Source organism: Staurois parvus, unplaced genomic scaffold, assembly GCF_062004578.1.
Source record: "Staurois parvus isolate SC_StPar_1 unplaced genomic scaffold, SC_StPar_1.0 ptg001747l, whole genome shotgun sequence".
Lineage (NCBI taxonomy): Eukaryota > Metazoa > Chordata > Amphibia > Anura > Ranidae > Staurois > Staurois parvus.
In genome coordinates, this window is record NW_028319543.1 from 204,799 (window position 1) to 226,474 (window position 21,676).

Consider the following 21,676-nt stretch of genomic DNA (forward strand, 5'->3'; position numbering starts at 1 on the left):
GAGAAAGGGGGACAACAGGGAGAGATCAACCACTTTCCTGCTGCCCCATAACAGATATACTGCTACAGGGGTGTACAAAATCACACACACACACACACACACATATATATATATATATATATATATATATATATAAAAAAAATAAAAAATAATATATATATATATATATATAAAATAAAAATACACACACACCCTGTTCAAAATTATTCTGCAAATTCTATTTAAGTGTCACAAAGATTAAATATTTTGTTTGTCAGTGTAACTCATGGATGGCATTGTGTGTCAGGGCTCTTTTGATCACTGAAAACAATCTGGGACATCTGTGATAATTAGATTGGCCGGTGAGCCCAATTAAAGGAAAAACTACTAAAGGAGGGAGTTCCACATTATTAAGCAGAGCACCATTTTCAAGCAATATGGGGAAGAAAAAGGATCTCTCTGCTGCCGAAAAGAGTGAAATAGTTCGATGCCTTGGACGAGGTATGAGAACATTCGATATTTCACGAAAATGTAAACGTGATCATCGCACTATGAAGAGATTTGTGGCGGATTCAGAGCACAGAAGGGTTGGTGCAGATAAAGGCACATTGAGGAAGATTTCTGCCAGATCCATGCATCGGATCAAGAGAGCAGCTGCTAAAATCCCATTACATAGCAGCAAACAGATATTTGAAGCTGCTGGTGCCTCTGGGGTCCCACGGACATCAAGGTGTAGAGTCCTCCAGAGTCTTGCAACTGTGCATAAATCTCCTATTCGGCCACCACTAACCAATGCTCACAAGCAGAAACGGCTGCATTGGGCAGAAAAATACATGAAGACTAATTTTCAAACAGTCCTGTTCACTGATGAGTGCCGTGCAACCCTGGATGGTCCAGATGGATGGAGTAGTGGATGGTTGGTGGATGGCCACCCTGTTCCAACAAGGCTGCGACGTCAGCAAAGCGGTGGTGGAGTCTTGTTTTGGGCCAGAATCATGGGAACAGAGCTGGTCGGCCCCTTTAGGGTCCCCGAAGGTGTAAAGATGATCTCTGCAAAGTATGTGGAGTTTATGACTGACCACTCTCTTCCCTGGTACAGAAGGAAGAACTATGCTTTCCGTAATAAAATCATCTTCATGCATGACAATGCACCATCTCATGCTGCAAAGAATACCTCTGCATCAATGGCTGCTATGGGGATAACAGGAGAGAAAGTCATGGTGTGGCCTCCATCCTCCCCTGACCTCAATCCTATGGAGAACCTTTGGAGCATCCTCAAGCAAAAGATCTATGAGGGTGGGAGGCGGTTTACATCCAAACAGCAGCTCTGGGAGGCTATTCTGACATCTTGCAAACAAATTCAACAGAAACTGTCCAAAAACTCCCAAGTTCAATGGATGCCAGACTTGTGATCTGCTATCAGATAAGGGCTCCTATGTTACAATGTAACGCGACCGCTTCAAATGTTTACAAAGTTAAAATGTTGTTAAAAGTTTGAATGAAATAGCTTTTGATTTCAGTAAATATGCTGCAAACACAACAAATAACAATTCTCAGTTCTTTACAACCTAGAAAGTGTTTTGAAACTTTCTGTTTGGAAAATTCTGGAACAAAAATCCTGTTATTAGGAGGTTTGTTCAATAAAATGTGAATTGTACTCTTACAGTTGTAACCTGAGAATTCTGCCGACTGTTATTTACATCAATTATTGAGGGAAATGAGAAAAATATCATCTGTAGATAATTTGGAACACGGTGTATATATATATATATATATATATATATATATATATATATATATATATACACACACACACATATATTTTAATATATAAAAATTAAAAAAAATTAAAAAAATATATATATATATATATATACACACACACACACGTATTTTTTTAAATTGTTATATATTAAAATATATGTGTGTGTGTGTATATATGTATATATATATATATATATATATATATATATATATATATATATATATATATGATTTTGCATTCGGGGGAAGGGGGTGCGCACAAGCACAAAACACGCGCCGCTATTAGCGACCTCAGCTGTCAATCACGAGTCCCGGCTGATGATTACTCACCAGTACCCGGTGATCACTGAGTATTACCGATGGAGGGAGAGAACAGTATGTAAACAATAGTTCTCTTCCCTGTCAGCTCAAACACTGCTTTGCATGGCTCTGCATAGCAGAGCCATACAAAGCAGTGTGCTTACAGTTGAAAGCAGTAAAACAGCACACAGTCATGGAAAGGTTTCTTCACAGTGAGAGCTGTGAGAATGTGGAATAGACTCCCTCAAGAGTTGGGTGTGGCCAGCTCAGTGGATTGCTGTAGGAAAGTCCTGGATTCTTTCTTGGATACACAGAATATAACTGGATATAACATTTATAGGTGAATTTGATCCAGGGAATATCTGATTGCCTCTCGGGGGATCAGGAAGGAACATTTCCCCTGCAGGAGCAAACTGGATCATACTTTTCTGGTTTTTTTTGCTTTCCTCTGGACCAACTGTGGGTGTAGGATTATAACTTTTTTCTTTTTCTTTTTTTTTTTTAATGGTTGAACTGGATGGACTTTTGTCTTTTTTTCAGCCAGACTAACTATGTAACTAAGTTAACCCTTTGATCGCCCCAGATGTTAACCCCTTCCTGCCCAGTGCCATTAGTACAGTGTCAGTGCTTTTCATTAGCGTGACAGGTCTCCGAAGACTACGGGGCCATTCACAAAGTGCAGCATTTCTCGCGCATGCGCAGTGGGAACCCGGATGTGAAGCCACAAGCTGTCACAGCCGAGTGCCCACACTGAAGATGCCGGCACCGGGGAGAGAAGATGGCCGGTGAAACCAGCTGTGGTGAGGACACGCCTGAACCAAGGGACAGGTAAGTGGCTGTATTTTAAAAGTGAGCAGATACAGTTTTTGTAGCTGCTGACTTTTTTTTTCAGCTGGAACTCCTCTTTCACACTACTTCAAAAATATAAAACTATACAGATGAAACAAAAAAAAAAAAAAAAAAAAAAAAGAAAAACAAAATTTCAATAGCGATCTGGTACCTCTGCTGCAGACAACTCCTTGTCCCCCTGAGGTTTGCTGTATTTTTCCTGCATGAAGGGGATCCAGGAATGTTTGCATTTGTTGAGATACGGAGTGACATCCACAGTGCCCACTGCATAGCCACAAATACCATCCTCATCCTCCAGCACAAAGCAATAGTCCAGGCTGTGAGACAGAAGCCCTCCGACAAGCCTACAGGAGGAAAAGAGAACACTTCAGCTGCTAATCTAGCTCCAGAAGCCATAACAATCAACATTTCATTGGTTTAAAGCCCCACTACAGGCTGCAGAAAAAAAAAATGACCCTTTAAGTGTGGTCTCCCTGCAAGGGTTAACTGCTTGGTAAGTTTAGGGGTAGAGGAATAGGCAGTAATACCTCGTTCCTGGTTCTGGCAAGGCTTTCAGAGCACTGTGTGACCCGTCCCCCGAAGCTGCTTTGCTTTGGCCGCCAGTCACACTCTGACGTCATCATGCATGCAAGAATGATGAGGGCGCGCCCACAGCTCGTGTCAGGGAAAGTGCCAAGCAAGTTATAGGGTATGATCAAAAACGTTGAGTATCTGGCTGCTCGTCCCTAAATGAATACATATGCCAAAAGATCCCCCCCAGTGGGACTTTATTGCAGCATTCACACATTACACCTATACCCAGGATAACATTTTGATAAAAGAATTATCAGCTTTATTACAAACACATATTTTGTATAAAATACATAAATTTTAAAAAGGAACATCGCTCCGACAATATTCTTACAAAATAAACTCTTTGCACAAGGTCAAAAACCACTCAAAGGAAGAGAAAATGATCCCGACGCGTTTCGATCATTCCACATTTTAGATCTTCGTCAGGGAGCATAAAAGACCAGGAAAGTTTAAAAATATATGTCAGAGTTATATATAGAATAGATGACATCCGGGAAGAGAGACATGGATCCAGGTCCCCGCAGAATGCACCATCCAAGAAAGCAAGAGTGGTCAGATGTAAATCACCAAAAACCAAAGACAACTAGGAAGCGCCAAATAACCCCCAAATGGGACGTGTCAAAATCGGGACAATGTGAGAAATAGATGGGATTACACTGGATGATAAATGTGGCAACTCGAAGCAATAGTGTGGAAGATTGGGATACTATTTCCTTCAATGGATGGAACTGTACTAGATCCCATACGGCACAGACTGAAAAAGGCATGTAGGACAAGTCTTCAAAGAGACACAGGAAGCTACTGTGGAAGACAGAGCCACCAGATCCCAGGTCATCAGAGCAATACAGAGACCACCTTTAGACCAAGAAACCTTGGTTTCTTGGTCTGAAGGCAGTCTCTGGATCACTCTTGATGACATGGGATCTAGTGGCTCTGTCTTCCACAGTAGCTTCCTGTGTTGCACCGATGACCTGGGATCTAGTGGATCTGTCTTCCACAGTAGCTTCCTGTGTCGCTCTGATGACCTGAGATCTTGGATGACCTGGGATCTGGTGGCTCCGTCTTCCATAGTAGCTTCCCATGTTGCTCCGATTACCTGGGATCTGGGATGACCTGGGATCTGGTGGCTCTGTCTTCCACAGTAGCTAGCTGTGTCTCCTTGAAGACTTGTCCTACATGCCTTTTCGGCCTCTGCCGTATGGGATCTAGTACATTTCCATCCATTGAAGAAAATAGGCTCTCTTCCACAGTAGCTTCCCTTGTCACTCTGATGACCTGGGATTTGGTGGCTCCGTCTTCTACAGTAGCTTCCTGTGTCGCTCTGATGACCTGGGATCTGGTGGCTCTGTCTTCCACAGTAGCTTCCTGTGTCGCTCTGATGACCTGGGATCTGGTGGCTCTGTCTTCCACAGTAGCTTCCTGTGTCACTCCGATGACCTGGGATCTGGTGGCTGTCTTCCACAGTAGCTTCCTGTGTCACTCCGATGACCTGGGATCTGGTGGCTCCGTCTTCCACAGTAGCCTCCCGTGTCACTCTGATGACCTGGGATCTGGGATGACCTGGCATCTGGTGGCTCTGCCTTCCACAGCAGCTTTCTGTGTCACTCTGATGACCTGGGATCTGGGATGACCTGGGATCTGGTAGCTTCCTGTGTCTCCTTGAAGACATGTCCTATATGGCTTTTCGGCCTCTGCTCTTTGGGATCTAGCACATTTCCATCCGTTGAAAGAAATAGTATCCCAATCTTCCACACTATTGCTTCGAGTTGCCACATTTATCATCCAGTGTAATCCCATCTATTTCTCACATTGGCCTGATTTTGACACGTCCCATTTGGGGGTTATTTGGCACTTCCTAGTTGTCTTTGGTTTTTGGTGATTAACATCTGACCACTCTTGCTTTCTTGGATGGTGCATTCCACGGGGACCTGGATCCATGTCTCTGATCCCGAATATCATCTATTCTATGTATTGCTCTGACATATGTTTATGCCCCCTGAAGAAGATCTAAAATGTGGAAAGATTGAAACGCGTCGGGGTAATTTTCTCTTCTTTCTGAGTGGTCTTTGACCTTGTGCAAAGAGTTTTTTTGTAAGAATATTGTCGGAGCGATGTTCCTTTAAAATGTATGTATTTTATGCAACAAATGTGTTTCTAATAAAGCTGATAATTCTTTTATCAAATTGTTATCCTTGATATATGTGTAATGTTTCAATGCTGCAATAAAGTCCCACTGGGGGGGGTCTTTTGGCATATGTATGCATTTAGGGATGAGCAGCCAGATACTCAACTTTTTTGATCAAACCCTATAACTTGTTTGGCACTTTCCCTGACACGATCTGTGGCCGTGCCCTCATCATCCTTGCATGCATGATGACGTTAGAGTGTGACTGGCGGCCAAAGCGAAGCGGCTTCGGGGGAGGGGGTCGCACAGTGCTCTGAAAGGCTTGCCAAAGGTTACCCTGGATATATGTGTAATGTTCCAGTGCTGCAATAAAGTCCCACTGGGGGGTCTTTTGGCATAAGCAAGGTATAGGGTAATCTTCAGCCCCTAGACTTTGTGAGCATTTAACCTTTTGCAGGACAGCGAGGCCCCATAGCAAGGGTAATTTTTTTTTTGTAAAGTCCATACATATTGAGCGGATGCCAAGTGAGCACTATAGATTGTGTTCTGCTATGTCAGTGCACCCTTGCATTCGGTTCACAATGCGAATGAAATTGGATTGCTTTGATAACAATTCATCCCCAAAGCTCAAGAATTCTGGTCAGTCAGCTTTCAAAACGGCTAAAATTTCATAGTAAGTTTGGAGCCGAATTCCTTTGTTGGAAATGGGGGTTGTGACCGGAGTCACTTTGGGTGGGAGACCTATGAACACAGCTCACTTTAGAGAGGTGGGGAGACCCCTGTCTCAGCTCCCCATATCCCTCTTATGTGTAAGTCACCCTGTGCCTGTTAGGGGTGATCTGTCCTAATATTGGGGTGGGGGGTTGATCGTTTGATGTTATGTGACTGCATCCCATTTTTCTATTGTTTGGGAGCAAACTATTATGGGATGTATGTTTTTATGTGTATTAGCTTAGTGGTGGGGGGGGGGGGTCTCCATCCAGCTGCTCTCCCTCCTGATGGGGCTGTCTGCTGGTGTGAAGTTTGAATACCTGTGTGTCTCTTGTTACTAAATGTAGATTGCCCCACCCTGTGTCATTATGCAGGGAGGGGGGATTGTTCCCTTGAGTGTATATATCTTGTATCTGTGTTCAAATACACTAGTCTACTTCCTGGTTTACTTCAAGACTGGTGTCGTCTAGTCTTGTATGGTCGGCTGTGGTGTCTGTTGTTGGTGTTCAGACAGGGAAGCGGTAGTCTAACGGAAGTACTCAAGGGCAGTCTGGGTCGGTTCCATTACAGGGGTCCTGTATGCAGTGTGGATTCTTTAGGTACTTACTTATCTCCTATCAGGTCAGGCTGACTTTCAAACGGTAAGTCATCCATGGCGTCGTCATACATCTCTCTGCAGATCTTGTACACCGAGGCCTACAAAACAACAAATGTTTATATCTTTGACCAACATCAGTGTTCACAATTACTGCTCATCATCCTGACGGCTCGCTGGATGCTCTTGTTTGAGAGCAAAGGATTTAAAAAAAATGAAAAGCTTGTAGTGTCCCTGTATTGACATCCTGGACTGTTAGGGGTTGCGGCACTATGAGCAGCTCCAATACTACAGATGTGATTAAAGTGGTTGTAAACCTCAGACATAAGATATGAACAAAGCATATCCCTCTGTAGCGTGTACTTGTCGCAGTCCAGAGCACTAGGTGTAATTTCTGTCTGCTGCCTCCTTCCTCTGCTATCAGCATGGATCACTTCTAACAAATTTTTCCTGACACCAAAAGAAAACCTGTGACAGGGGAGGGCACAGCCTGTGATTGACAGACTCAGCTTTGTTACTGTGAGCTGTGGTGGAGGGGAGGGGAGGGGGGGGGGGTGTGATTCCCTTCTCTCCAATCAGCACACTCCTCACTAAGCTCTGTAGAGTGATTTCAGCTCTCTGCCGTTTTTTCTGAACTCTCAGACAAGCTTTTTAAATTCAGCACTTTGGACAGATGTAGAGAAGAGGAGAGTGAAGATAAACAGGTACAACTTATGTAGGAGGATTTGTTTCATCTCTGTGTAGTGGCCAGTCACTTCACTGGTTAATATGGAAGGGTTTACAATCACTTTAACCTTAGGCCTCATTATACAACCACAGACCTTGGGCTCTGCATTAAAACCAAGATTTCTTCAAACCCTCTAGGGAAGGGGTCTCCCAACTTTTTAGTACGAGGGCCACATCGTAGATTTTACAAATATTCATGGGCCCAGAAAAAAAAAACCAGTTATTTATAAATGAATGAATAAAATTTAAATAAACGAATACATTTTACACGGATCTTTTTGGTAATCAGCATGACATGATTGGGAACAAAGGAGAAACAACTTTAGTAAGACAAATAAAGAGACATTGGAAAGAAAAACTTGAGCCTTTAATAGACATCGAAGAAGAATGAACCCAGTCTACTCAGAATTGCCAGATCCGTGTGCAAAGGTGCAAACCGCAAAAATAACTCGGTGCTACATGTACTTTGCTAAATTGAATGCAAGCAATGGAGTTGATTTTTTTAATTAAAATTTTTTTTACTGAACTGAGCCTCCCTGCACACCTGCGCCTCCCCGCATCAGAGCCTCCCCACACACCTACGCCTCCCCGCCATCAGAGCCTCCCCACACACCTACGCCTCCCCGCCATCAGAGCCTCCCCACACACCTACGCCTCCCCGCCATCAGAGCCTCCCCACACACCTACGCCTCCCCGCCATCAGAGCCTCCCCACACACCTACGCCTCCCCGCCATCAGAGCCTCCCCACACACCTACGCCTCCCCGCCATCAGAGCCTCCCCATACACCTACGCCTCCCCCCATCCCATCAGAGCCTCCCCGCACACCTGCGTCCCCCCCCCCCACCCTTCAAGCCTCCCCGCAAACCTGCGCCTCCCCCCATCATCAGAGCCTCCCCGCAAACCTGCGCCTCCCCCCATCCCATCAGAGCCTCCCCACACACCTACGCCTCCCCGCATCAGAGCCTCCCCACACACCTACGCCTCCCCGCCATCAGAGCCTCCCCACACACCTACGCCTCCCCGCCATCAGAGCCTCCCCATACACCTACGCCTCCCCCCATCCCATCAGAGCCTCCCCGCACACCTGCGTCCCCCCCCCCCCCCACCCTTCAAGCCTCCCCGCAAACCTGCGCCTCCCCCCATCATCAGAGCCTCCCCGCAAACCTGCGCCTCCCCCCATCCCATCAGAGCCTCCCCACACACCTACGCCTCCCCGCCATCAGAGCCTCCCCACACACCTACGCCTCCCCGCCATCAGAGCCTCCCCACACACCTACGCCCCCCCGCCATCAGAGCCTCCCACACACCTACGCCTCCCCGCCATCAGAGCCTCCCCACACACCTACGCCTCCCCCCATCCCATCAGAGCCGCCCCGCACACCTGCGTCCCCCCCCCCCCACCCTTCAAGCCTCCCCGCAAACCTGCGCCTCCCCCCATCATCAGAGCCTGCCCACAAACCTGCGCCTCCCCCCATCGGAGCCTCCCCGCTGCGCCTCCCCCCCATCAGAACCTCCCCACACACCTGCATTCCCCTCCCCATCAGAGCCGCCCCGCACATACAGTGGGGATGGAAAGTTTGGGCACTCCAGCTAAAAATTTGTATTAATGTGCATAAAGAAGCCAAGGAAAGATGGAAAAATCTCCAAAAGGCATCAAATTACAGATTAGACATTCTTATAATATGTCAACAAAAGTTAGATTTTATTTCCATCATTTACACTTTCAAAATAACAGAAAACAAAAAAATGGCGTCTGCAAAAGTTTGGGCCCCCTGCAGAGTTAATATCTTGTACTGCCCCCTTTGGCAAGTATCACAGCTTGTAAACGCTTTTTGTAGCCAGCCAAGAGTCTTTCAATTCTTGTTTGAGGTATCTTTGCCCATTCTTCCTTACAAAAGTCTTCCAGTTCTTTGAGATTTCTGGGCTGTCTGTCACGCACTGCTCTTTTAAGGTCTATCCATAGATTTTCAATGATGTTGAGGTCAGGAGATTGTGAAGGCCATGGCAAAACCTTCCGTTTACGCCTCTTGATGTAATCCCCCGTGGATTTCAAGGTGTGTTTAGGATCATTATCCATTTGTAGAAGCCATCCTCTCTTTAACTTCAGCTTTTTCACAGATGGCATCAAGTTACCATCCAAAATTTGCTGAAATTTTATTGAATCCATTTTTCCTTCTACTCGTGAGATGTTCCCTGTGCCACTGGCTGCAACACAACCCCAAAGCATGATTGATCCAACCCATGCTTAACAGTTGGACAGAGGTTCTTTTCATTCAATTCTGTGCCCCTTCTTCTCCAAACGTACCTTGCTCATTCCGACAAAAAAGTTCAATTTTAACCTCATCGGTCCACAGAACTTGTTTCCAAAATGCATCAGGCTTGTCTATATGTTAATTTGCAAAGTTCAAACGATGATTTTTGTGGTGAGGACGTAGAAGAGGTTTTCTTCTGATGACTCTTCCATGAAGACCATATTTGTACAAGTATCTCTTTATAGTGGAATAGTGACCACAACTCCAGTGTCTGCCAGATCTTTCTGGAGGGATCGTGCAGTCAAACGTGGGTTTGAATTGTTTTTCTCGCAATCCTGCGAGCTGTTCTGTCTGATATTTTTCTTGGTCTTCCAGATCTTGCTTTAACTTCCACTGTTCCTGATGACTGCCATTTCTTAATTACATTCCGAGCAGAGGATATTGACATCTGAAAACGCTTTGGTATCTTCTTATAGCCTTCTCCAGCTTTGTGAGCGTCAACTATTTTCAGTTTCAGTTTTCTAGACAACTGCTTAGAACAGCGGTTCTCAACCTGGGGGTCGCGACCCCTTTGGGGGTCGAACGACCATTTCACAGGGGTCGCCTAAGACCATCGGAAAACACATATTTCCGATGGTCTTAGGAACCGAGACACCGCTCCTGTTTCAGGCGATCTGTGGGCGGGATGATATGCTGCCCCTGTAACCTGGCCACACCTCCGGGATCACTCAACAGCTCCGCCTCCTCGCCGCTGATTGGCCACCGGAACTGTAGCTCAGGAGAGGCACACAGGCGGCCAATCACCGGCGAGGAGGTGGAGCTTGGAGAGGAGGAGCCGAGCGGCAGCGCGCGGAGATCGAAGAAGATCGAGGGAGCTGCAGGAGCGAGTGAAGAGAGAGGCCAGAGAAGGAAGACAGCTGACAGGTAAGTGCAAATTTTGCTGCTGCAGCCAGGTATGCAGGCTGTAGATGGGAGAGGGAGAGAGCGAGCCCAGGCTGGAGCAGGAGTCAGCAAGGTAAGTATCATTGGTGTCAGTGGAAGGGATAGTGCCCCATCATTTGTGTCACTAATACCAACGATGGGGCACTATTCCTCCCCCCACTGACACCGATGGGGCACTATTCCTCCCCCCACTGACACCAACGATGGGGCACTATTCCTCCCCCCACTGACACCAACGATGGGGCACTATTCCTCCCACTGACACCAACGATGGGGCACTATTCCTCCCACTGACACCAATGATGGGGCACTATTCCTCCCACTGACACCAATGATGGGGCACTATTCCTCCCACTGACACCAATGATGGGGCACTATTCCTCCCATTGACACCAATGATGGGGCACTATTCCTCCCACTGACACCAATGATGGGGCGCTATTCCTCCCACTGATACCAATGATGGGGCGCTATTCCTCCAACTGACAGAAATGATGAGGCACTATTCCTCCCACTGACACCAATGATGGGGCACTATTCCTCCCACTGACACCCACGATGGGGCACTATTCCTCCCACTGACGCCAATGATGGGGCACTATTCCTCCCACTGACACCCACGATGGGGCACTATTCCTCCCACTGACACCAATGATGGGGCACTATTCCTCCCACTGATGCCAATGATTGTACACTATTCCTCCCACTGATGCCCATGATGGGGCACTATTCCCCCCACTGACACCAATGATGGGGCACTATTCCCCCCACTGACACCAATGATGGGGCACTATTCCTCCCACTGACACCAATGATGGGGCACTATTCCTCGCACTGACACCAATGATGGGGCACTATTCCTCGCACTGACACCAATGATGGGGCACTATTCCTCGCACTGACACCAATGATGGGGCACTATTCCTCGCACTGACACCAATGATGGGGCACTATTCCTCGCACTGACACCAATGATGGGGCACTATTCCTCCCACTGACACCAATGATGGGGCACTATTCCTCCCACTGACACCAATGATGGGGCACTATTCCTCCCACTGACACCAATGATGGGGCACTATTCCTCCCACTGACACCAATGATGGGGTACTATTCCTTCCACTGACACCAATGATGGGGCACTATTCCCCCACTGACACCAATGAAGGGGGCACTATTCCTCCCACTGACACCAACGATGGGGCACTATTCCTCCCACTGACACCAATGATGGGGCACTATTCCTCCCACTGACACCAACGATGGGGCACTATTCCTCCCACTGACACCAACGATGGGACACTATTCATCCCACTGACATCAGTGATGGGGCGCTAGTCCTCCCACTGCAAAATTACAGTTATGAAGTAGCAACGAAAATAATTTTATGGTTGGGGATCACCACAACATGAGGAACTGTATTAAGGGGTCGCGGCATTAGAAAGGTTGAGAACCACTGGCTTAGAAGAAGCCATGGTGCTGATTGTTGGGGCAAGGTCAGATGAGTCTGGGCATTTAAAACCTTTGAGATTGAATCACCTGGTCTTCCCAGACGATGATTGAGAACAATCCATGACACTGGCAGGTCTCAGCTTTGCAAAGGGGGCAGTGCATGCTATAAATTCTGCAGGGTGCCCAAACTTTTGCAGACGCCATTTTTTGGTTTTCTGTTATTTGAATGTGTAAATAATGGAAATAAAATCTAACTTTTATTGACATATTATAAGAATGTCTAATCTGTAATTTGATGCCTTTTGGAGATTTTTCCATCTTTCCTTGGCTTCTTTATGCACATCAATACACATTTTTAGCTGGGGTGCCCAAACTTTTGATCCCCACTGTATATCTGCCTAGAATTCAGCTTTTAGGAATGGGCCCCACAAGGTCAATGGATTATTTCTACTAACCTCATCTTTTGGGTAATACGGTCGTATCGTGTACACCTTAGAGGTGGGCGTCAGGGGAGGAGGCTGAAAAAAGAGGTCATTTGCTCCCTCAATTGGAAGCAAACGCTGTGAAAAATAAGAGGGATAGAAATCAGATTAAGAAGGTAATAGACGATGACCAATAAAAAAAATAAATAAATAAAAGCTTACAAAAACAACAAAAATGCCACTGCAGGTGGTGCTCAGCAAAAGAAGGTACATCGAGGGTGTTCTGGGTAGCAGCAACGCACCACTTCGCACAGGATAAACCCAGGGCTGCCGGGTCGCAGAGAGGATTGGTCTGAAGAGGGTTAACTGTGACAAAGAGGAGGTGTCTCGCTCCCTACCTTCGCAGCGTGACGCAACATGCAGCGCGCAACGGCACCTGTGAAAGGGAAAGAAATGCCAGCGCGTGAAATTCCATGAACAAATTTTTAGTGGTCACCCCAAAAACCGCTACAGATCAAATTTAACAAATCGTAATTGGACATCAGTCACAGTTTTGGCCTCCAGCACTTCTTTGGTCATGGAATTTCAGTGGTTAGCCAAGCATGCGCACGCTGCGCACGCTCGCAGGCGCAACTAAGGACAGGCGCTGCGCGACCTGCAAAGGAACAATGTGAAATGCAACTACTCGCGGCGCAACCCCTGGCGCTTTTGGGAGCGCGACATCTCCTCCACCTGAAAAACAGGATGGTTAAGTGAACAAAGGAAAAAAAAAACAAATCGTAAGATTAGATTGTTACAGTCAAAGCCTTCAGCAGACCAATCCTTTCAATGCCTCAGATGCACAGAAATGTCGGTTTGAACATAAAGTGTGAAAATAAAGTTATTGAGTTTTGAATTCGTGTTGATACCTGGAACTCTCCAGCTAGACCTCCTCTAAAGGCCCAGGGCTCTTGGTCTCCACTTAAGAACTGTGCTGAAGATTGACTACGACACCCTGTTGAAATCAGATCCAAGCGGAGAACGTTACATGAAGGGGGTTTTCGAGAGTCTACGTGTCCAGCAATATACTTTGGAGGGGGCTCTCTAACTTCTGCCAAGTCTTTTGCTCATTCCAGGCTGTAATAATCCTGTGCATTGACAAAATTCAAGAGTACCCCCTTGGAAAGGCTTAGAGAGGTCTTCCAGTTACATGCCGATATGAGAACGTCAGAAAAAGTCTGCACATAAAGGTTTATCTGGCCCCCAACTGAGTAGTGGCCGATGCCTTAGCGGCAAGGGTTGGGCAACGGCAATGAAATGGTCATGGCAAGGCCAAGCTGCCTTAAAAAACGGTCTACAAGTTGGCACATATTAGACTCCAACCAAAACAAGCATGCATTTGAGTGCAGCTTGATTAAATGACCTTCAGCACGGCTACATCCTGCTCAGAAGCATCTTAGGAGGCTTCCATATTCATCTTTGGAGTTCAGCTGGTCCCATCATGGTCATCGGGAAAGGGAGGGGAGGGCAGGCTCAGTTGGCAGGTTCTTCATCCGTTAACCTAACTTACGAAGACACTGGTGTCATCGACAGAGAGAGACGACCTCCACAACTAAAGAAGGCTTTAGTCCCTTAGGAGCAAGACTAGCATTTATGTACAGACCCTCCTGGTACACAAAACCGACTGGATAACCTCTTCGTACAACTTGGCACACGGGATGAGATACCAACATTGTTATAATGAATAGCCTGGCACGCTAAAAGCTACAACAGTCCGTGTAATAGAGGCAGCATTATTACAGCCCTAAGAATTAGGAATCTGAAGTCACATGTATCAATGCTGGGCATAAACAGCCAGGTAAGTTAAAGAAAAAATATGGTAGGTAGGTAGCAATGGCTACAGAAAAGGTCTAGTGTGCAAAAAAAAATAGAGAATAGCCTCTGTGCCACTTCTGGAAAGATTCGATTTGGATTATCTAAAGGTTGAAAATGCATTTGCTTTATTCCTTGCTCCTCTGCTGATAGAAGCCCAATTAGCGGGCAAAACGAAGTTGCGCTTAAGCAAAGTTCAGATGCTACTGCGCCCTATTCAGTGAGCTTGCCTACAGGAGGGTGCAGCTTGTGGGTCCCCACCAATTCTACTGTTCCGCTCACTCTATGGTTGTTAGAATGCAGACATCTTCCACCTAGCATCCATGGGTGCTAGAACATAGGCAGCCTCTGCCATCTAGCATCCTTGTTTTTTAGGTTGCATGTAGCCCGCGTCACCTAGCATCCTTGTTTTTTTAGGTTGCAGGTGGCCCCTGCCACCTGGCGTCCCTGGTTTTTAGGTTGCAGGTGGCCCCTGCCACCTGGCGTCCCTGGTTTTTAGGTTGCAGGTGGCCCCTGCCACCTGGCATCCTGAGTTTATTAGGTTGCAGGTGGCCCCTGCCACCTAGCGTCCTTGGGTTTTAGGTTGCAGGTGGCCCCTGCCACCTAGCGTCCTTGGGTTTTAGGTTGCAGGTGGCCCCTGCCACCTAGCGTCCTTGGGTTTTAGGTTGCAGGTGGCCCCTGCCACCTAGCGTCCTTGGGTTTTAGGTTGCAGGTGGCCCCTGCCACCTAGCGTCCTTGGGTTTTAGGTTGCAGGTGGCCCTGCCACCTAGCGTCCTTGGGTTTTAGGTTGCAGGTGGCCCCTGCCACCTAGCGTCCTTGGGTTTTAGGTTGCAGGTGGCCCCTGCCACCTAGCGTCCTTGGGTTTTAGGTTGCAGGTGGCCCCTGCCACCTAGCGTCCTTGGGTTTTAGGTTGCAGGTGGCCCCTGCCACCTAGCGTCCTTGGGTTTTAGGTTGCAGGTGGCCCCTGCCACCTAGCGTCCTTGGGTTTTAGGTTGCAGGTGGCCCCTGCCACCTAGCGTCCTTGGGTTTTAGGTTGCAGGTGGCCCCTGCCACCTAGCGTCCTTGGGTTTTAGGTTGCAGGTGGCCCCTGCCACCTAGCGTCCTTGGGTTTTAGGTTGCAGGTGGCCCCTGCCACCTAGCGTCCTTGGGTTTTAGGTTGCAGGTGGCCCCTGCCACCTAGCGTCCTTGGGTTTTAGGTTGCAGGTGGCCCCTGCCACCTAGCGTCCTTGGGTTTTAGGTTGCAGGTGGGCCCCTGCCACCTAGCGTCCTTGGGTTTTAGGTTGCAGGTGGCCCCTGCCACCTAGCGTCCTTGGGTTTTAGGTTGCAGGTGGCCCCTGCCACCTAGCGTCCTTGGGTTTTAGGTTGCAGCTGGCCCCTGCCACCTAGCGTCCTTGGGTTTTAGGTTGCAGCTGGCCCCTGCCACCTAGCGTCCTTGGGTTTTAGGTTGCAGGTGGCCCCTGCCACCTAGCGTCCTTGGGTTTTAGGTTGCAGGTGGCCCCTGCCACCTAGCGTCCTTGGGTTTTAGGTTGCAGGTGGCCCCTGCCACCTAGCGTCCTTGGGTTTTAGGTTGCAGGTGGCCCCTGCCACCTAGCGTCCTTGGGTTTTAGGTTGCAGGTGGCCCCTGCCACCTAGCGTCCTTGGGTTTTAGGTTGCAGGTGGCCCCTGCCACCTAGCGTCCTTGGGTTTTAGGTTGCAGGTGGCCCCTGCCACCTAGCGTCCTTGGGTTTTAGGTTGCAGGTGGCCCCTGCCACCTAGCGTCCTTGGGTTTTAGGTTGCAGGTGGCCCCTGCCACCTAGCGTCCTTGGGTTTTAGGTTGCAGGTGGCCCCTGCCACCTAGCGTCCTTGGGTTTTAGGTTGCAGGTGGCCCCTGCCACCTAGCGTCCTTGGGTTTTAGGTTGCAGGTGGCCCCTGCCACCTAGCGTCCTTGGGTTTTAGGTTGCAGGTGGCCCCTGCCACCTAGCGTCCTTGGGTTTTAGGTTGCAGGTGGCCCCTGCCACCTAGCGTCCTTGGGTTTTAGGTTGCAGGTGGCCCCTGCCACCTAGCGTCCTTGGGTTTTAGGTTGCAGGTGGCCCCTGCCACCTAGCGTCCTTGGGTTTTAGGTTGCAGGTGGCCCCTGCCACCTAGCGTCCTTGGGTTTTAGGTTGCAGGTGGCCCCTGCCACCTAGCGTCCTTGGGTTTTAGGTTGCAGGTGGCCCCTGCCACCTAGCGTCCTTGGGTTTTAGGTTGCAGGTGGCCCTGCCACCTAGCGTCCTTGGGTTTTAGGTTGCAGGTGGCCCCTGCCACCTAGCGTCCTTGGGTTTTAGGTTGCAGGTGGCCCCTGCCACCTAGCGTCCTTGGGTTTTAGGTTGCAGGTGGCCCCTGCCACCTAGCGTCCTTGGGTTTTAGGTTGCAGGTGGCCCCTGCCACCTAGCGTCCTTGTGTTTTAGGTTGCAGGTGGCCCCTGCCACCTAGCGTCCTTGGGTTTTAGGTTGCAGGTGGCCCCTGCCACCTAGCGTCCTTGGGTTTTAGGTTGCAGGTGGCCCCTGCCACCTAGCGTCCTTGGGTTTTAGGTTGCAGGTGGCCCCTGCCACCTAGCGTCCTTGGGTTTTAGGTTGCAGGTGGCCCCTGCCACCTAGCGTCCTTGGGTTTTAGGTTGCAGGTGGCCCCTGCCACCTAGCGTCCTTGGGTTTTAGGTTGCAGGTGGCCCCTGCCACCTAGCGTCCTTGGGTTTTAGGTTGCAGGTGGCCCCTGCCACCTAGCGTCCTTGGGTTTTAGGTTGCAGGTGGCCCCTGCCACCTAGCGTCCTTGGGTTTTAGGTTGCAGGTGGCCCCTGCCACCTAGCGTCCTTGGGTTTTAGGTTGCAGGTGGCCCCTGCCACCTAGCGTCCTTGGGTTTTAGGTTGCAGGTGGCCCCTGCCACCTAGCGTCCTTGGGTTTTAGGTTGCAGGTGGCCCCTGCCACCTAGCGTCCTTGGGTTTTAGGTTGCAGGTGGCCCCTGCCACCTAGCGTCCTTGGGTTTTAGGTTGCAGGTGGCCCCTGCCACCTAGCGTCCTTGGGTTTTAGGTTGCAGGTGGCCCCTGCCACCTAGCGTCCTTGGGTTTTAGGTTGCAGGTGGCCCCTGCCACCTAGCGTCCTTGGGTTTTAGGTTGCAGGTGGCCCCTGCCACCTAGCGTCCTTGGGTTTTAGGTTGCAGGTGGCCCCTGCCACCTAGCGTCCTTGGGTTTTAGGTTGCAGGTGGCCCCTGCCACCTAGCGTCCTTGGGTTTTAGGTTGCAGGTGGCCCCTGCCACCTAGCGTCCTTGGGTTTTAGGTTGCAGGTGGCCCCTGCCACCTAGCGTCCTTGGGTTTTAGGTTGCAGGTGGCCCCTGCCACCTAGCGTCCTTGGGTTTTAGGTTGCAGGTGGCCCCTGCCACCTAGCGTCCTTGGGTTTTAGGTTGCAGGTGGCCCCTGCCACCTAGCGTCCTTGGGTTTTAGGTTGCAGGTGGCCCCTGCCACCTAGCGTCCTTGGGTTTTAGGTTGCAGGTGGCCCCTGCCACCTAGCGTCCTTGGGTTTTAGGTTGCAGGTGGCCCCTGCCACCTAGCGTCCTTGGGTTTTAGGTTGCAGGTGGCCCTGCCACCTAGCGTCCTTGGGTTTTAGGTTGCAGGTGGCCCCTGCCACCTAGCGTCCTTGGGTTTTAGGTTGCAGGTGGCCCCTGCCACCTAGCGTCCTTGGGTTTTAGGTTGCAGGTGGCCCCTGCCACCTAGCGTCCTTGGGTTTTAGGTTGCAGGTGGCCCCTGCCACCTAGCGTCCTTGGGTTTTAGGTTGCAGGTGGCCCCTGCCACCTAGCGTCCTTGGGTTTTAGGTTGCAGGTGGCCCCTGCCACCTAGCGTCCTTGGGTTTTAGGTTGCAGGTGGCCCCTGCCACCTAGCGTCCTTGGGTTTAGGTTGCAGGTGGCCCCTGCCACCTAGCGTCCTTGGGTTTTAGGTTGCAGGTGGCCCCTGCCACCTAGCGTCCTTGGGTTTTAGGTTGCAGGTGGCCCCTGCCACCTAGCGTCCTTGGGTTTTAGGTTGCAGGTGGCCCCTGCCACCTAGCGTCCTTGGGTTTTAGGTTGCAGGTGGCCCCTGCCACCTAGCGTCCTTGGGTTTTAGGTTGCAGGTGGCCCCTGCCACCTAGCGTCCTTGGGTTTTAGGTTGCAGGTGGCCCCTGCCACCTAGCGTCCTTGGGTTTTAGGTTGCAGGTGGCCCCTGCCACCTAGCGTCCTTGGGTTTTAGGTTGCAGGTGGCCCTGCCACCTAGCGTCCTTGGGTTTTAGGTTGCAGGTGGCCCCTGCCACCTAGCGTCCTTGGGTTTTAGGTTGCAGGTGGCCCCTGCCACCTAGCGTCCTTGGGTTTTAGGTTGCAGGTGGCCCCTGCCACCTAGCGTTCTTGGGTTTTAGGTTGCAGGTGGCCCCTGCCACCTAGCGTCCTTGGGTTTAGGTTGCAGGTGGCCCCTGCCACCTAGCGTCCTTGGGTTTTGGTTGCAGGTGGCCCCTGCCACCTAGCGTCCTTGGGTTTTAGGTTGCAGGTGGCCCCTGCCACCTAGCGTCCTTGGGTTTTAGGTTAAAGGTGGCCCCTGCCACCTAGCGTCCTTGGGTTTTAGGTTGCAGGTGGCCCTGCCACCTAGCGTCCTTGGGTTTTAGGTTGCAGGTGGCCCCTGCCACCTAGCGTCCTTGGGTTTTAGGTTGCAGGTGGCCCCTGCCACCTAGCGTCCTTGGGTTTTAGGTTGCAGGTGGCCCCTGCCACCTAGCGTCCTTGGGTTTTAGGTTGCAGGTGGCCCCTGCCACCTAGCGTCCTTGGGTTTTAGGTTGCAGGTGGCCCCTGCCACCTAGCGTCCTTGGGTTTTAGGTTGCAGGTGGCCCCTGCCACCTAGCGTCCTTGGGTTTTAGGTTGCAGGTGGCCCCTGTCACCTAGCGTCCTTGGGTTTTAGGTTGCAGGTGGCCCCTGCCACCTAGCGTCCTTGGGTTTTAGGTTGCAGGTGGCCCCTGCCACCTAGCGTCCTTGGGTTTTAGGTTGCAGGTGGCCCCTGCCACCTAGCGTCCTTGGGTTTTAGGTGGCCTGGGCCACCTAGCGTCCTTGGGTTTTAGGTTTCAGGTGGCCCCTGCCATCTAGCATCCTTGGCTGGTTGGATGCAGGGGGCTGGACTGCACAGTGTTATTGGGTTAATATTGTTTTTTTAGGTTGCAGTTGGCCCCCGCCACCTAGCTGCCTTGATTTTTAGGTTGCAGGTGGCCCCCGCCACCTAGCTGCCTTGATTTTTAGGTTGCAGGTGGCCCCCGCCACCTAGCTGCCTTGATTTTTAGGTTGCAGGTGGCCCCCGCCACCTAGTGTCCTTGGTTTTTAGGTGGCCCCTGCCACCTAGCGTCCTTGGGTTTTAGGTTGCAGGTGGCCCCTGCCACCTAGCGTCCTTGGGTTTTTGGTTGCAGGTGGCCCCTGCCACCTAGCGTCCTTGGGTTTTTGGTTGCAGGTGGCCCCTGCCACCTAGCGTCCTTGGGTTTTTGGTTGCAGGTGGCCCCTGCCACCTAGCGTCCTTGGGTTTTTGGTTGCAGGTGGCCCCTGCCACCTAGCGTCCTTGGGTTTTTGGTTGCAGGTGGCCCCTGCCACCTAGCGTCCTTGGGTTTTTGGTTGCAGGTGGCCCCTGCCACCTAGCGTCCTTGGGTTTTTGGTTGCAGGTGGCCCCTGCCACCTAGCATCCTTGGGTTTTAGGTTGCAGGTGGCCCCTGCCACCTAGCGTCCTTGGCTGGTTGGATGTACAGGGCTGGACTGCACAGTGTTATTGGGTTAACATGGTTTAGGCATCTGCCTCTGTCCAAGCAACCAAGGATGCCATGTGGCAGGAGCTGCCTGCATCCAACAAATAAAGATGGAGAGGGTGGAACAGAGGAACTGGGTGTCGGCCCTCCAGCTGCACCTCCCCCTTGCAGATCTATGGCTTTACAATGCTGCTTTCCTTTCTTTCTATTGTAACTTTTCAAAAAAATCTAAAAAAACGGTTTTCAAAAACAAAAAAACAAAAAAAAAAAAAAAACAGCCCACCCTACCGCAGGTCGACTCCTAGTGCTGATAGAAGAAATCTTTGCCGTATCAGATCAACTAAAGTTTTAGGAGTAAAATATTAAATGCTGCAGAAAAAATAAAAAATGCACCAAATATATGAACAGATCCAAGTTTAACGACAACGCTGTGAAAAAAAAAGAAATAAAAAAAAAATGTCTGAACGGCTGTCACATAGACCATCACCTCACTGGGTGACAACAGCAGAACAAACATGGTGCATGAGCGGATAATTCAATGCACCTGGCACGGCTACCAAGAAATAATGTGTTTTTTTGCTGCAGGGCACCGCCAAGCTGTACCCAACTGCGTGTTGTGCGCAAAAGACTGAACGAATGTGACTTCAGATGTTTTCATACAGCACAGAACAGTCCACACTGCCTATCTAAGGAAGATCGTATATAAAATCGCTGCAGAGCGCAGTATGCATCTTGCTTTCTCCATCCAATAGTAGAAGACACTTGTGCTCAGGTCTCTCCCATCTGTGCACAATGAGGAAGACACAATAGAGTCATTAGTAAGCAGAAAAAAAAAAATAGGACACACTTCCTGTCACAAGGACTGAGATCAACCAGGGGACTCTTTTAGGATCACTTAATTGGTCAGAACCGGTTCCCGCCGAATTATTGCTAAAGTTTTAAAGGGCGGCTCCAGGCAATGGGAAAAGTCCAATCAGGGAGCTGCAGATGACTGGTATTAGTCTGAAACCCCATTGAATATAGTCGAACTAAAGCCGGATCGATCGTTCGATTAAAATCAGCGAAACACATTCCAGGTGCATCAAAACAAACGTTTGGAATAGTGGATTTTTCTTTAAAAGGCTGCCCCCTGCCACAAAAAAACTCATGTTTCCTACCAATTGGAAAGCTCTGAGGGGGAAGAATGCCATACCTCCTAAGAGAGACCACTGCTTCAACACAGAGAGCAAGAGTCCTCCTCTGCAGCATATTGACAGGGTACAAGCTTTTTTTTTTTTCCCCGTGATGAAGTCATGTGTGGTGACGAAACGCGTAGGGATGGGACCTTGGATGACGTCACCACGTTCGTTCGGATAGGAGTGTGATCATTTTTGTGGAGTTTGGAGATGA

The 21,676-nt window shown here is 49.7% G+C and overlaps 1 protein-coding gene across 1 annotated transcript in view; it reads right to left on the reverse strand.

The window, feature by feature from the left end:
- The window catches only part of LOC149434524 (protein O-GlcNAcase-like), a 51,890-nt gene that overhangs the window by 11,732 nt on the left and 18,482 nt on the right, over positions 1–21,676 (reverse strand). The window contains exons 2-5 of the mRNA XM_089663684.1: positions 13,601–13,686; positions 12,726–12,830; positions 6,909–6,997; positions 3,044–3,236 (exon numbers count right to left, since the gene is read on the reverse strand). Of these exons, the coding sequence (XP_089519810.1) occupies positions 3,044–3,236; positions 6,909–6,997; positions 12,726–12,830; positions 13,601–13,686 (473 nt within the window). The remainder of the gene's footprint in view (positions 1–3,043; positions 3,237–6,908; positions 6,998–12,725; positions 12,831–13,600; positions 13,687–21,676) is intronic.